General features: G+C 39.3%; 1 protein-coding gene across 1 annotated transcript in view; it reads left to right on the top strand.

The window, feature by feature from the left end:
• LOC117413039 (SH2 domain-containing protein 4A-like) overlaps positions 1 to 11,661 on the top strand; it is a 49,269-nt gene that overhangs the window by 16,881 nt on the left and 20,727 nt on the right. The window contains exons 4-5 of the mRNA XM_034021744.3: positions 417 to 498; positions 7,004 to 7,145. Of these exons, the coding sequence (XP_033877635.3) occupies positions 417 to 498; positions 7,004 to 7,145 (224 nt within the window). The remainder of the gene's footprint in view (positions 1 to 416; positions 499 to 7,003; positions 7,146 to 11,661) is intronic.

The following is an 11,661-nucleotide window of genomic DNA, read 5'->3' as shown; positions in this document are numbered from 1 at the left end:
TAAGTGAATATTAAGACACATTATTATAAAGTTAGATGTGGTAGTTTTAGATTCGGTATTGCATAAAGCCAAGTATAGCTTGAAAACTACAGCGCATGCCCTGTGCATGTAAACTATAGATCATGCCCTGTGCATGTAAACTATAGAGCATGCCCTGTGCATGTAAACTATAGAGCATGCCTTGTGCATGTAAACTATAGAGCATGCCTTGTGCATGTAAACTATAGAGCATGCCCTGTGCATGTAAACTATAGAGCATGCCTTGTGCATGTAAACTATAGCTCATGCCCTGTGCATGTAAACTATAGAGCATGGCTTGTGCATGTAAACTATAGATCATGCCCTGAACATGTAAACTATAGAGCATGCCCTGTGCATGTAAACTTCTCAAGACCTGCAATCTCTTCTTGTTACAGAGCTCCTGTTTCGGAAACCTTTCAAAAAACAGAGCGCCAAATCAACACTCCTCAGGAAGATGGAATACAGCTTAATTTTCAGGTTAGACCTTATTAATTACTTTCTTGCTGGTAGCGGGGACTGGATCGGTAATCTGTCAGGTGTCCCAATGTCTCTAGCTGAAGAAAATGTTCAGCTGGTATGTCTGGGGGTAATGGGTTTGTGACAGGGTAGCGTCACGGCCCAGGCTCGCTACCTGCAGGAATTAGACCCAGAGACAGAAAGCTGCACAGGGCTACTTTTAGGAGGTTCTGAGTTGTTTTCTGGTTAAAAACATAATTGGTCCCAGATAATAGTGGATGTATGAATATGTTATTTAATATTTATCTAATATTAATTTAATAAACGTTTTTGGAAAAAGTTTTTTTTTTTTCTGTTGTGAACTGTAATCATTCTTCTCATTTATAACCTCCACCTGCAGCAAGTAGTAGCATGAGCATGCCTGTTTGTCTCTCAAATACAGTTGTGTGCACATTTAATAGAACACCCCATTGCTTCTGTTGTGTTGATTTGTTGTGCATATGACATCAAACCACTGTCACTAACAATCTTGGAAAATAATAAAAATAGGCAAAGTAGTGATTGTCTAATTTAATTGATGACTTTAACAGGCCACGTATGCAATGTATCTAATATAGTAAGAGAAACAGAACACGTTAAGATGCTTGTTAACATGCCTAATTAAAGCACAAAGTGATCTAACATTTTCACATGACTGCCTTCTGTTTCTACATTACTGATTACTGGAAATTGAAGCTTTTGTCGATACAGCCCCTAGCAAATATAAACAAACAGGACTGTCAACAAGGTGTCTGCACTCAGAAGGCTAAACTCAGACACCACAAAATGATATGTTACTGTCAGACTGAACATGATTGTGAAACACTGCAGCTTTAATGGAATTATTGTGTTACTACAAATCTAACACAAGCCTGGAAGGGCTAATTTGGTCTTTGAGACTCTGGTTTAATAGCAAAGGGTCTTGTCTACGCAAAAACTAAAAAACAGCTTCATGTGTTGTTATGGCAACGCAGCAAGCATTCCTGTCAGAAATGCTTTGAGCACTACCATGTCTAAAATGTGCAGTTAAAAACAAAAACAAAAAACAAAAAAAAACACGGCATCTGGTTCTATGCTAGGTTACAGAAATCTGTTTGCAAGAAATGCTTTCAGATAGTGCTGCACTTCCTTGGTCTCCTGGAGAATGAAAGTGTCCCCACCATTTCAAGAGCGTCTCCCATGTTATTAACCATCCAGCTGCTTCCCCTATTGCCCAACATGCTTTCAGCCAGTAACACTGCTGAGGTGAAACGACTTAGGAAGTACCAGGCAAGGGAACAGAGACCTTTAAATAAGTGTAGACCAGATAATATCATGCTTTAAAATAACAAATACATGACTACTTGAACCACGTTATCACATATTATACAGGTTTAAAAACAATTGTCAAAATCTGAGACTATCGTATTATAGCAAAATGTAACCCAAAAGTCCACAGGAATCTAGGTGAGTCTGACACGAGTTCGGTGCAGACTGGACTGGTGTCAGATCAAGGCAGTGACAGTGTTCACCATGTGGTGTCCCAAGGCAGACATGAGCAGTGCGTAAGGGTCCCTATGTTTCTGAATGAGGACCTGTAGCAGGATGGCCAATAGTCAAGCAGGCAAAAAGCAGTCAAATACCGTGTATTGCAAATTTTAGTGCTTTCATTCTTGTTAACCACAAAGAATACAAATAGTAACAAATTACTGCAAGCTTTTAGACTGGGAATATACAGCTTCCTCTGGTACCGCTACCCTGATTACTATTACCATTTTTACCTTATCCATGCCAAACTGCAGCTAAATACAGTACAAAGTGACAGGGGGCACTGCACCCTGCCACAGGACCTTAAACACTAAAGTCCATTTAAACACAAAGTTGAAACAAGACAAAATCCACTGCAGCTGTGGGGGTGTCCCAGAGCTCTTCACAGTGCCAGTGCAGCTGCACCCTGCATGAGCAATCCCTTCACACCCTGCAGCTGCCACCCTGCCTCTCAGCACTGAAACACAGCCTTGCATCTGAAATGGAAACTCCCACACAAACATGCATTCTGCTACAGCCCTTATTAAAGTTAACCATGGTAAATTTGCACAGTAATTTTGCCATTTAATATAGTTTTACCATGCATACATTTATTGTGCTTTACTTTCGTTACCCATGCCTTACCATACAGTACATATGTGCCGTACTGCTCTTTGTAATGGTACATTACAGGAATACTCTTCTTTTAGTAAATGAAATAATAATAATAATAATAATAATAATAATATGACTACTACTACATTCATTTAGAGCATGCACCATTTCTTTTGGTTCATTTTTCCCCCCATTTCTAATGTACCAAACAAAGGATCTTCCAGAATACAACCGGCACCACTTTGACAGATTTTTCACTAGTATAGAACCTCACAACACCTGGTTTAGAATCCAGCTTAGGTCACAAGCGAAATAATTGCGGTGGTTCCTGCAAGCACTGGACATCAATCACAAAAGCATACGATTCGACTCACTTGGCAGTCCCTGCTTGACAGAGCCCCGGAGTGGCGGGGGGGGGGGGGGGTCTGTCCCGATCAAGATTGCAGAGAGGCTTCATGTGTCTTACTGTAGCCAAACCCATTGTCACAATGCACCAAAAACAACATTAACACGCTAACTGAATGTAAAAACAACACAGTGCTATTCATTGTCTTTTAAAAGTACATCATTAAAAGTAAGGATTAAGGTCAAGTTGTGATTTATTTTGGGCCTAAATGACATTGTCCCAGTGGAAACAGTCCTACACACTGACCAACTACTGTTAGCTAGATTAATGGCTGTCTATAGAAGGTCACCTACAAACAGTCGAGACTGGAAACTGACTGCCTAAAGCCACTGTCACATCCGAACTGAGCACTGGATTGCTTATTATAGCCATGCAGATCACACCTTCATCAGGATTCGTTTATAAACATGACATCGGCAATTCCAAACATGTGATAATAATGTATTACAATAATGCATGCAAAATCTTATTCCCTGTGCCTTGCTGGTATGTTCGAGTCGCAGGGTTGTGTCGCACATATTGCAGTTATTGAGCAGTTTCGTCCATGCCTCTGTGGACTGGATTTGAGTATTTAAACAGTTTAGTTGCTCTGTTTTGGTAAAGTTAAAATATTTAAATATTAAATTCTGTTCAGATTTTTAGATGAAAATGTCTTCAGAACTGTGGTACAGTAGTATCAAGTTTAAAAGAGAGGGAGCAGGCTTAATAAAAAAAATAAACAGAAGACTTAATTTGATGTTTTAAAGCTTCCTGCACACTTTTATTACACCGATAAATCAAAAGAAACACAAACCTAGCTCCACTTTGGAGCGCTAACTAAACACTTTTGCTGGTCCCTGACTAACATGCAGGACAGCTAAGCTATTTACCTGCCATACAAAACATATAAACACTTTTGCACAAACACACATAAACCAAACGTAGGTTTAACCTTTAAACACAGTACCTTTTTCAATGAATAGGAGAGTCAGGCTCTTCACACAACAGCCTTGAACAGACTGGCTGCTCTCCTTGTATACCTGGCAGCTGACCTCAAATTTACAATAACGAGGCCAACTGCCAAAACAATAAAACAATTAACAAATAATAATTAAATCCAATAATAATACAATTAAATCAATTAAACAATTACATTAAACAAAAACAATTAGCCTGGCAGGCAGGCTTTTCACCCAGTCCCTGCAAAAGAAACAGTTTTTTACACTTTTAAGGCCCCTATATATATTTAAAAAATTCCCCAGAATGCCATGGGAGCGAGCCAGGAGGAGGTACAACTGACTCTAAGGAAAAGGATACACACACATACAAGGATACGCACACGCACACGTAATCCTCCACTGTTACTAGAGCTAAGGATACGCACACACATGTAATTGTTTGGGGATACTAAGACACATGTAAACTGCACTGAAGCTGTCTATTCCATAAACAAATTATTGTATAGTATACCCTCTACTGCTGCAGCATAAACTACTGTACAGGCCTGTGTGGAGAAGACAGGCAACCGTCTTGCAATTCCTGCAAGCCAACTGAGAACTGTATTACCAAATGTGTGTTTAAAATGTGAATACATGGAGCTGTAACGTGCTTCTTTAACACTGCACATAGGAGACCTATAAAGCTAATGGATGGGCAAAAGGGGTAATATTTATTGGAATGGTTTTGTTAGCTAAAATCTAAGAGCTTGTATATACACGCCTACAGCCACACGCAGATAGAATGAACAGAAAAACAAAAATCAGTTTGTAGGTCAGCTGCCCACAAGTCATGTCAACGAAATAATCAAAAAAACTGAAACATGACAAAGCCCATATGCCCCAACAAGCGCCCTCGCGTTCGAAATTCAGAACAGTTATCTCTCATTCTGTTTTACACAGTGAAGTGTCATTAATGTGCAGCTTTAAACCTCCTGAAAAATGATTCATGACTGAGTATTAAAAGCCTTTCTAGCAGTTTTTTTTTTCTTTCACGGGACAGAAATTAAAGCTGTCTTGCTGGAAAAATCCACTGAGTGTAACACAAGTGGGAGTAACGCTGGTAGCTGTTCCCCTTGAGCAGATGGCTGAAAAACTTGAGCTTGGAATTAAATTGACTATGACGGTGTGAGGGCCAATCACAGATGGATGAAATTCTAGTGCAGTCCCCAGCGTCTCTGACAGGGAACACTCTTCCTCCTGTGTGCAGCTGCGCTAAAATGTGTTAGAAATGCAACCAATTCTAGGTACAGTGCTGCAGAAATTGGTATTGGAGGCTTGTAACAATGCATATGAACAAGTATCTTTCTAAATCGGTAAGAAAAAGGCATTGTTTGGTTTGTGGGACTGGCAGCATTTTTCAAATAATTTTACCCCTGTTTTGCTACCCAATTTAAAATGCCAAATTGTCACCTAACCGATGCAATCCACTTACTGTATATGTCAGGACTGAAGATCAACATGCTTTGTCAAGCAAATGCCTCTTCACCAGCTAAACCTTGACAGGCAATATTGGCAAGCTACAGTATGAGCTCTCAAGGCGAAACCCAGCCTGGCTACCTGGCACAGTCGGGCAGATTTTCCACCCTAACGCCAGAACGCTCCCTATGGACGACCAGACAAGATCTGTAACTCTGCGTGAACAGAATTCAAAACCAGTATTCTGGTTTACCGATAGGCATTGCTGGACATAGTCTAGAAAGATTAGAGAAAGACCTGTGTTTAGCTCATGCGTTTCAGATATATGTTTTAATATTATATAACTCCAGTGATGTCCAGTATTCAGTATCTGCAGCCATTACCTTTCACAGACAACATATTGAGAGCACAGGGCCTTCAGAAACAGTTTATAGGAATCACAGCGTGGGTCAGGTGGCAGGAGCAAGGCTTCCCCTTTCAATGTTCAATCAGCTTGCTACTGTAATTGTACCCCTAGTCAAGCCATCTTTTGCACTTTTCACCCCACCATTTCACCCTGTCACCACCTCTGCAGCTGCATCTCCCTGTGGGGAGCAGGCAAAACCCAAACATGGAGGCTCCACTGCGTGAGGGAGGCCTCACCGCTTCGAGAGCAGTACTCAGCCAGACAGAAAGGCTGTCAAGCGATTAAAAAAAATAAACAATTTGTAATCTCAGTTAATCTTGGTTTTAATCACATATTTAATTCATACAATTACTGTATCCATCGCATTCAAATTGTTTTTATTACTGATATTATTAATGTTATTATTATCATCATCCAAAAAACAGCCCATAATAAAAACCCTGTTTTCTTATTTCTGGATTCATATTGTTGGCCCCTCTTTATGGTTTTATATTTATTTACACAAAATTATACAGAAAAAAGTGCAAAAGATGGCTTGACTAGGGGTACAATTACAGTAGCAAGCTGATTGAACATTGAAAGGGGAAGCCTTGCTCCTGCCACCTGACCCACGCTGTGATTCCTATAAACTGTTTCTGAAAGCCCTGTGCTCTCAATATGTTGTCTGTGAAAGGTAATGGCTGCAGATACTGAATACTGGACATCACTGGAGTTATATAATATTAAAACATATATCTGAAACGCATGAGCTAAACACAGGTCTTTCTCTAATCAAAAAGACTCAATTAAATCAATCCCAATTAAATCCATTTTAATTCCAGGTTGTAACACTACAAAAAAAAGTCCAAGGGGGGTGAATACTTATGCAAGGCATTGTATATTTGTAAATGTTACCATTCTAATATTACAAAAGCTACCAAGAGTTAAAGTAAATCTTTTTTCCTTTAAATAATCTCAGCAATATCTAAGAGGCACATATTTAAGCATTTATAATATTCAAGATCCTCTACTACCCAATCAAGTTGAAGGAAATCTGAGATCGATTTTCTAATTACATTTCATAAAGCTATGTGGCAGGGCTTCGGCCCTGCACATGAAAAGTGCTGCTACTGAATCGATGTGCAGCTTTCTTATTTTTGTTGTTGCTTTTATTGCTTGTAGACAGCAGAAAAGGAAGAGGACACTGCAGATCCAATTACAGAACTAAAGGACGCAGGGCTGTACTATCGACCACATCTCCAGCACAAGGAACCCCAGTCTCTGGCACTCACACTATCGTCTACAGACCGTCAGGAAGAAAAAGGTAAGTAACCCCAATTTAAAAGGTTGACAGTCATTGCAAACACAGGGGTACTTTTCTGAAGGATAATTATAAAATAGTAACTAGAGAATGCTTAATGGGAAATGATACAACAGCAGAACACTGCTCTTCCTGTTTTCTATAGCGGTCAGCCATTCTGTTATTACTCAATAATGGAACGGCAAATAAAGCCCTGAGAGATGACTCTAATTAATGACACCTAAATCCACCGATTACTGAGACATTGAATGCAATGGTTATTATGGTGTCTCCCTCACCTTTCCAATTGAGTACCAATCAATGGCAATTAACTTCTGCATCGAGTGTTTTAACACTAGAACCGCCGCGGTTATACTCATGCCTAAAACCGCTGCCGGCAGCCATTATGACGGTTACATTTTAAACAACATCAATATTAACATGAAAGACAAACTACTGGATACAACTCAAAAGTTTTATTCAAGCACATCATATCAAACTTCTGCACAGCCAAAACGCTGTATTTAAATGAACAATTAAACATAAAAGGGTTTATTTTCTAACTTGTCACATATAAAGCACTACTTCAAAAAATGAAAAACTATAATAAAATAAACATTTCAAAATAAACTAGTGTGTAAACAGGTATATGTACATAGAAAACTGTAAAAACAAAAGTAGTTTTTAATTTAAAACGAAAGTAACATGTTTTCTCTTGCGTGCAGCACAGAATCCAGGTTGAGCTGCTGCAGCCTGCAGCCTTGCAGTTTTCTGATTGAAATGTTTCTGCAAAAGCGCTGTGGCTAGCTAAAAGATTAAATCTTTCCTACTGATGTTTTCCCCTTTGCATTCCTTGTATAAAACAAAATAATTGATGGCTTACAGGTCCAGTAGAGATAACAACAGGCTATGGAATATTGTAGGTTATATTCCAAATAGAAACATGTATTGTAAAAGGCAGTCAAAATGACTGTTTTGGCAGTTCTAGGTGGGTGGGATTATAACTTATTTTGTGATCCTGCCTTTCAAAAGTCGTCAGGGTATTTAATGCATGCATTTAGGAAAAGTCATAAACAGACAACCACATAACTTTCAGACACACAGAGTAATTTAAACTTGAAAACCTCAAACCATCAAAATGACTGCTGTGGCAGTTCTAGTGTTAAAAGCCAATTAATTTTGCACAATTAATTATGACCTAATTATTTTGGGAATTATTGTGATGGGGTTGTGCTTGTTTACAGTCTGAATAAGAGAACACCTCTCAGGAAGCAAGCGAAGTGTTCTTATAGCCACAATATGAATGAATCAATAAATAAATACATATATATTACTTGTCGTGACGCACGTGCATCAACATATGGAATTAACTGAATAAGTAAAAGCAAAACAATAGGCAAGTGTATGTTAATAAACTATAATAATAAAGTAACAGACAAACTAACGTTAATAAAACTAAAGCAAAACAACACGGTCAAAAACCTTAAATTGCTATGTACGGGAGACGGGAAACACCAAATTGCTTGGCGACTTGTGTCTGATTCAGGTTTTTTTCAAGAGCTCTAACAATTTCCAACTTTGTGTTGCAAGAGAAACAGTGGCGCATTTTGCCGTTTGTTTACATGCCATTTTGTAGCGATGAGGTGCACTCGTGGAAATCAGAATACAAAATAAGTCAATGATATGACGGCAGTTCTTTTTTTTTAAATTTAGTCGTCGCCAATTATTTTACCCCGGTTTTCACCCCAATTTAGCATGCCCAATTATTATCTGTATCCTCGGCTATGACGGCAGTTCTGGAAAGATTTAATAAACCAATCAGAGTCCCTCAAGACACTGTCGCAATGACAAGTCGCTTTTTTACAAAACAGTACTGTATCCATTGTGAACGAATCGTTATCGGTGCCAAGAAGGTGTTTTTTTTTTAATTTAGTAGTCGCCAATTTGTTTTTTGTTATTTTCTCCTCAATTTAGTAGTGTCCAATTATTTTGTTTAGCTCAACTAACCGCTACCACTCCTGCACTGACTCAGGAGGGGCAAAGACGAACACAAGCTTTCCTCTGAAGCATGTGCCATTAGCCGCCTGCTTTTTTACACAATGCAGACTCACCATGCAGCCACCCAGATCTACAGTGTTGGAGGACAACGCAGCTCTGGGCAGCTTACAGGCAAGCCCACGGGCGCCCGGCCAGACCACAGGGGTCGCTGGTACTCGTTGAGCCGAGGACACCCTGGCCGACCTAACCCTCCCTCCCCCGGGCAGCACTGAGCCAATTGTGTGCCGCCCCCTGGGAGCTCCTGTCCTCGGTTGGCAAAGGAATAGCCTGGACTCAAAGAAGGTGTTCTTTTAAGCGAAGTTCCTGTTCCTTTAGCCAGAGCATTTACAATGGGAAAAATTTCTTACCCCACAAGGGTGTTCCCTTAGGAGGTGTTCCTATATGCAGAGACTTATGTACATAGTAAAGTAGGATTAGCTAAGATCTGCTAAGTATGATGAGAGCAATCATAGAGGACAACAAATCTAAAAGATGTACTATTTATTATTTGAGTGTTATTTGGGGATTTTTGGTATTTTTTTTATGAAAATACAAGTATTTGCATGGTAGAGGACATGTACAAACTGAAGGACTACCCAAGTTACCAAATATCAGTTAAAACATTTTTAAAATATATTTCAATAAATGATATTCATTTAGAAAAGTTGTTTGGAAATCCCCTTTTCAAAGTGAAAGTAAATATATCTGAAAATAATTGGATTCTGAGCCGAACGTTCCATCTGCCTGACCTCCTCACTCATGCAACACAGAATAGCACTTAATTCCACTGTGTCAGAGACTGTGTCACACTGGTCCCTCCTCCTTTCCCCCTGGATCAGCTCTCTATCTCTAGATTTGAGATTGACAGTACTCACTGCCTTGTTGGAGAAGGAGCTGATCAATGTATGTTTTACATACATATTTATTCTCTGAAGAAATAGCAAAATTACTCAATTGTTCGTACTCGGAAAAAATAATCATACTTGTTATGAATACTTGTTTGTACTCGTACTCAGACATACCCCAAATTAATATTACTGTCTACTGAACCGGTTTTAGAAGTCACAGTTCTTGAGAAAAACAATGGCATTTCGTGAGATAACACAGCACTAAGGGTGTGTCAAATTAAACATATTATGTGGCAAGAATCTGGAGAATTTGATGATAGAGTTCCCTTTTAAAGGTGTATGAACTAAAAAAACATGCTGCTACCTTTCATAAGCATATTTTGCTCAGGTAACACAGGAAGTGAACTCAGTGTTGTGACACAGCAAAACGCCTAGGAAACAAAAAGAGAAATTAACTAAGTGTTGATTTTTACTAGGGGTGTGCCGAGTAACGAGTATAAATTGGAGATTGTTCTGAGCATGAGTAATACACAAGTACAAACCCGGACTCGTTTTACGGGCACTTCTGGTTTTAGTCTGATAATCTGTACTGGTTTTGCAGCTCATATGCACAAGTAGCCCTAATGGCTCCTGTGTTAAGATGGGAGCTTTTTGCCACTAAAAATGTTATTTGTAAGAAGCTGTTACTGCGATCTGTACAGTGTATTTGAAACACTGTTTCTCCTGTTTGCTGTGCAATACTGGGATCTGTACAGAGTGTATTTGAAACACTGTTTCTCCTGTTTGCTGTGCAATACTGGGATCTGTACAGAGTGTATTTGAAACACTGTTTCTCTTGTTTGCTGTGCAATACTGGGATCTGTACAGTGTATTTGAAACACTGTTTCTCCTGTTTGCTGTGCAATACTGGGATCTGTACAGAGTGTATTTGAAACACTGTTTCTCCTGTTTGCTGTGCAATACTGGGATCTGTACAGAGTGTATTTGAAACACTGTTTCTCCTGTTTGCTGTGCAATGCTGGGATCTGTACAGTGTATTTGAAACACTGTTTCTCCTGTTTGCTGTGCAAAACTGGGATCTGTACAGAGTGTATTTGAAACACTGTTTCTCCTGTTTGCTGTGCAATGCTGGGATTTGTACAGTGTATTTGAAACACTGTTTCTCCTGTTTGCTGTGCAATACTGGGATCTGTACAGAGTGTATTTGAAACACTGTTTCTCTTGTTTGCTGTGCAATACTGGGATCTGTACAGTGTATTTGAAACACTGTTTCTCCTGTTTGCTGTGCAATACTGGGATCTGTACAGAGTGTATTTGAAACACTGTTTCTCCTGTTTGCTGTGCAATACTGGGATCTGTACAGAGTGTATTTGAAACACTGTTTCTCTTGTTTGCTGTGCAATACTGGGATCTGTACAGTGTATTTGAAACACTGTTTCTCCTGTTTGCTGTGCAATACTGGGATCTATACAGTGTATTTGAAACACTATTTCTCCTGTTTGCTGTGCAATACTGGGATCTGTACAGAGTGTATTTGAAACACTGTTTCTCTTGTTTGCTGTGCAATACTGGGATCTGTACAGTGTATTTGAAACACTGTTTCTCCTGTTTGCTGTGCAATACTGGGATCTGTACAGAGTGTATTTGAAACACTG

Source organism: Acipenser ruthenus, chromosome 23 (genome assembly GCF_902713425.1).
Source record: "Acipenser ruthenus chromosome 23, fAciRut3.2 maternal haplotype, whole genome shotgun sequence".
Classification (NCBI taxonomy): domain Eukaryota; kingdom Metazoa; phylum Chordata; class Actinopteri; order Acipenseriformes; family Acipenseridae; genus Acipenser; species Acipenser ruthenus.
Note: the sequence above shows the minus strand (reverse complement) of the source record. Positions and strands in the feature narration are given on the sequence as shown.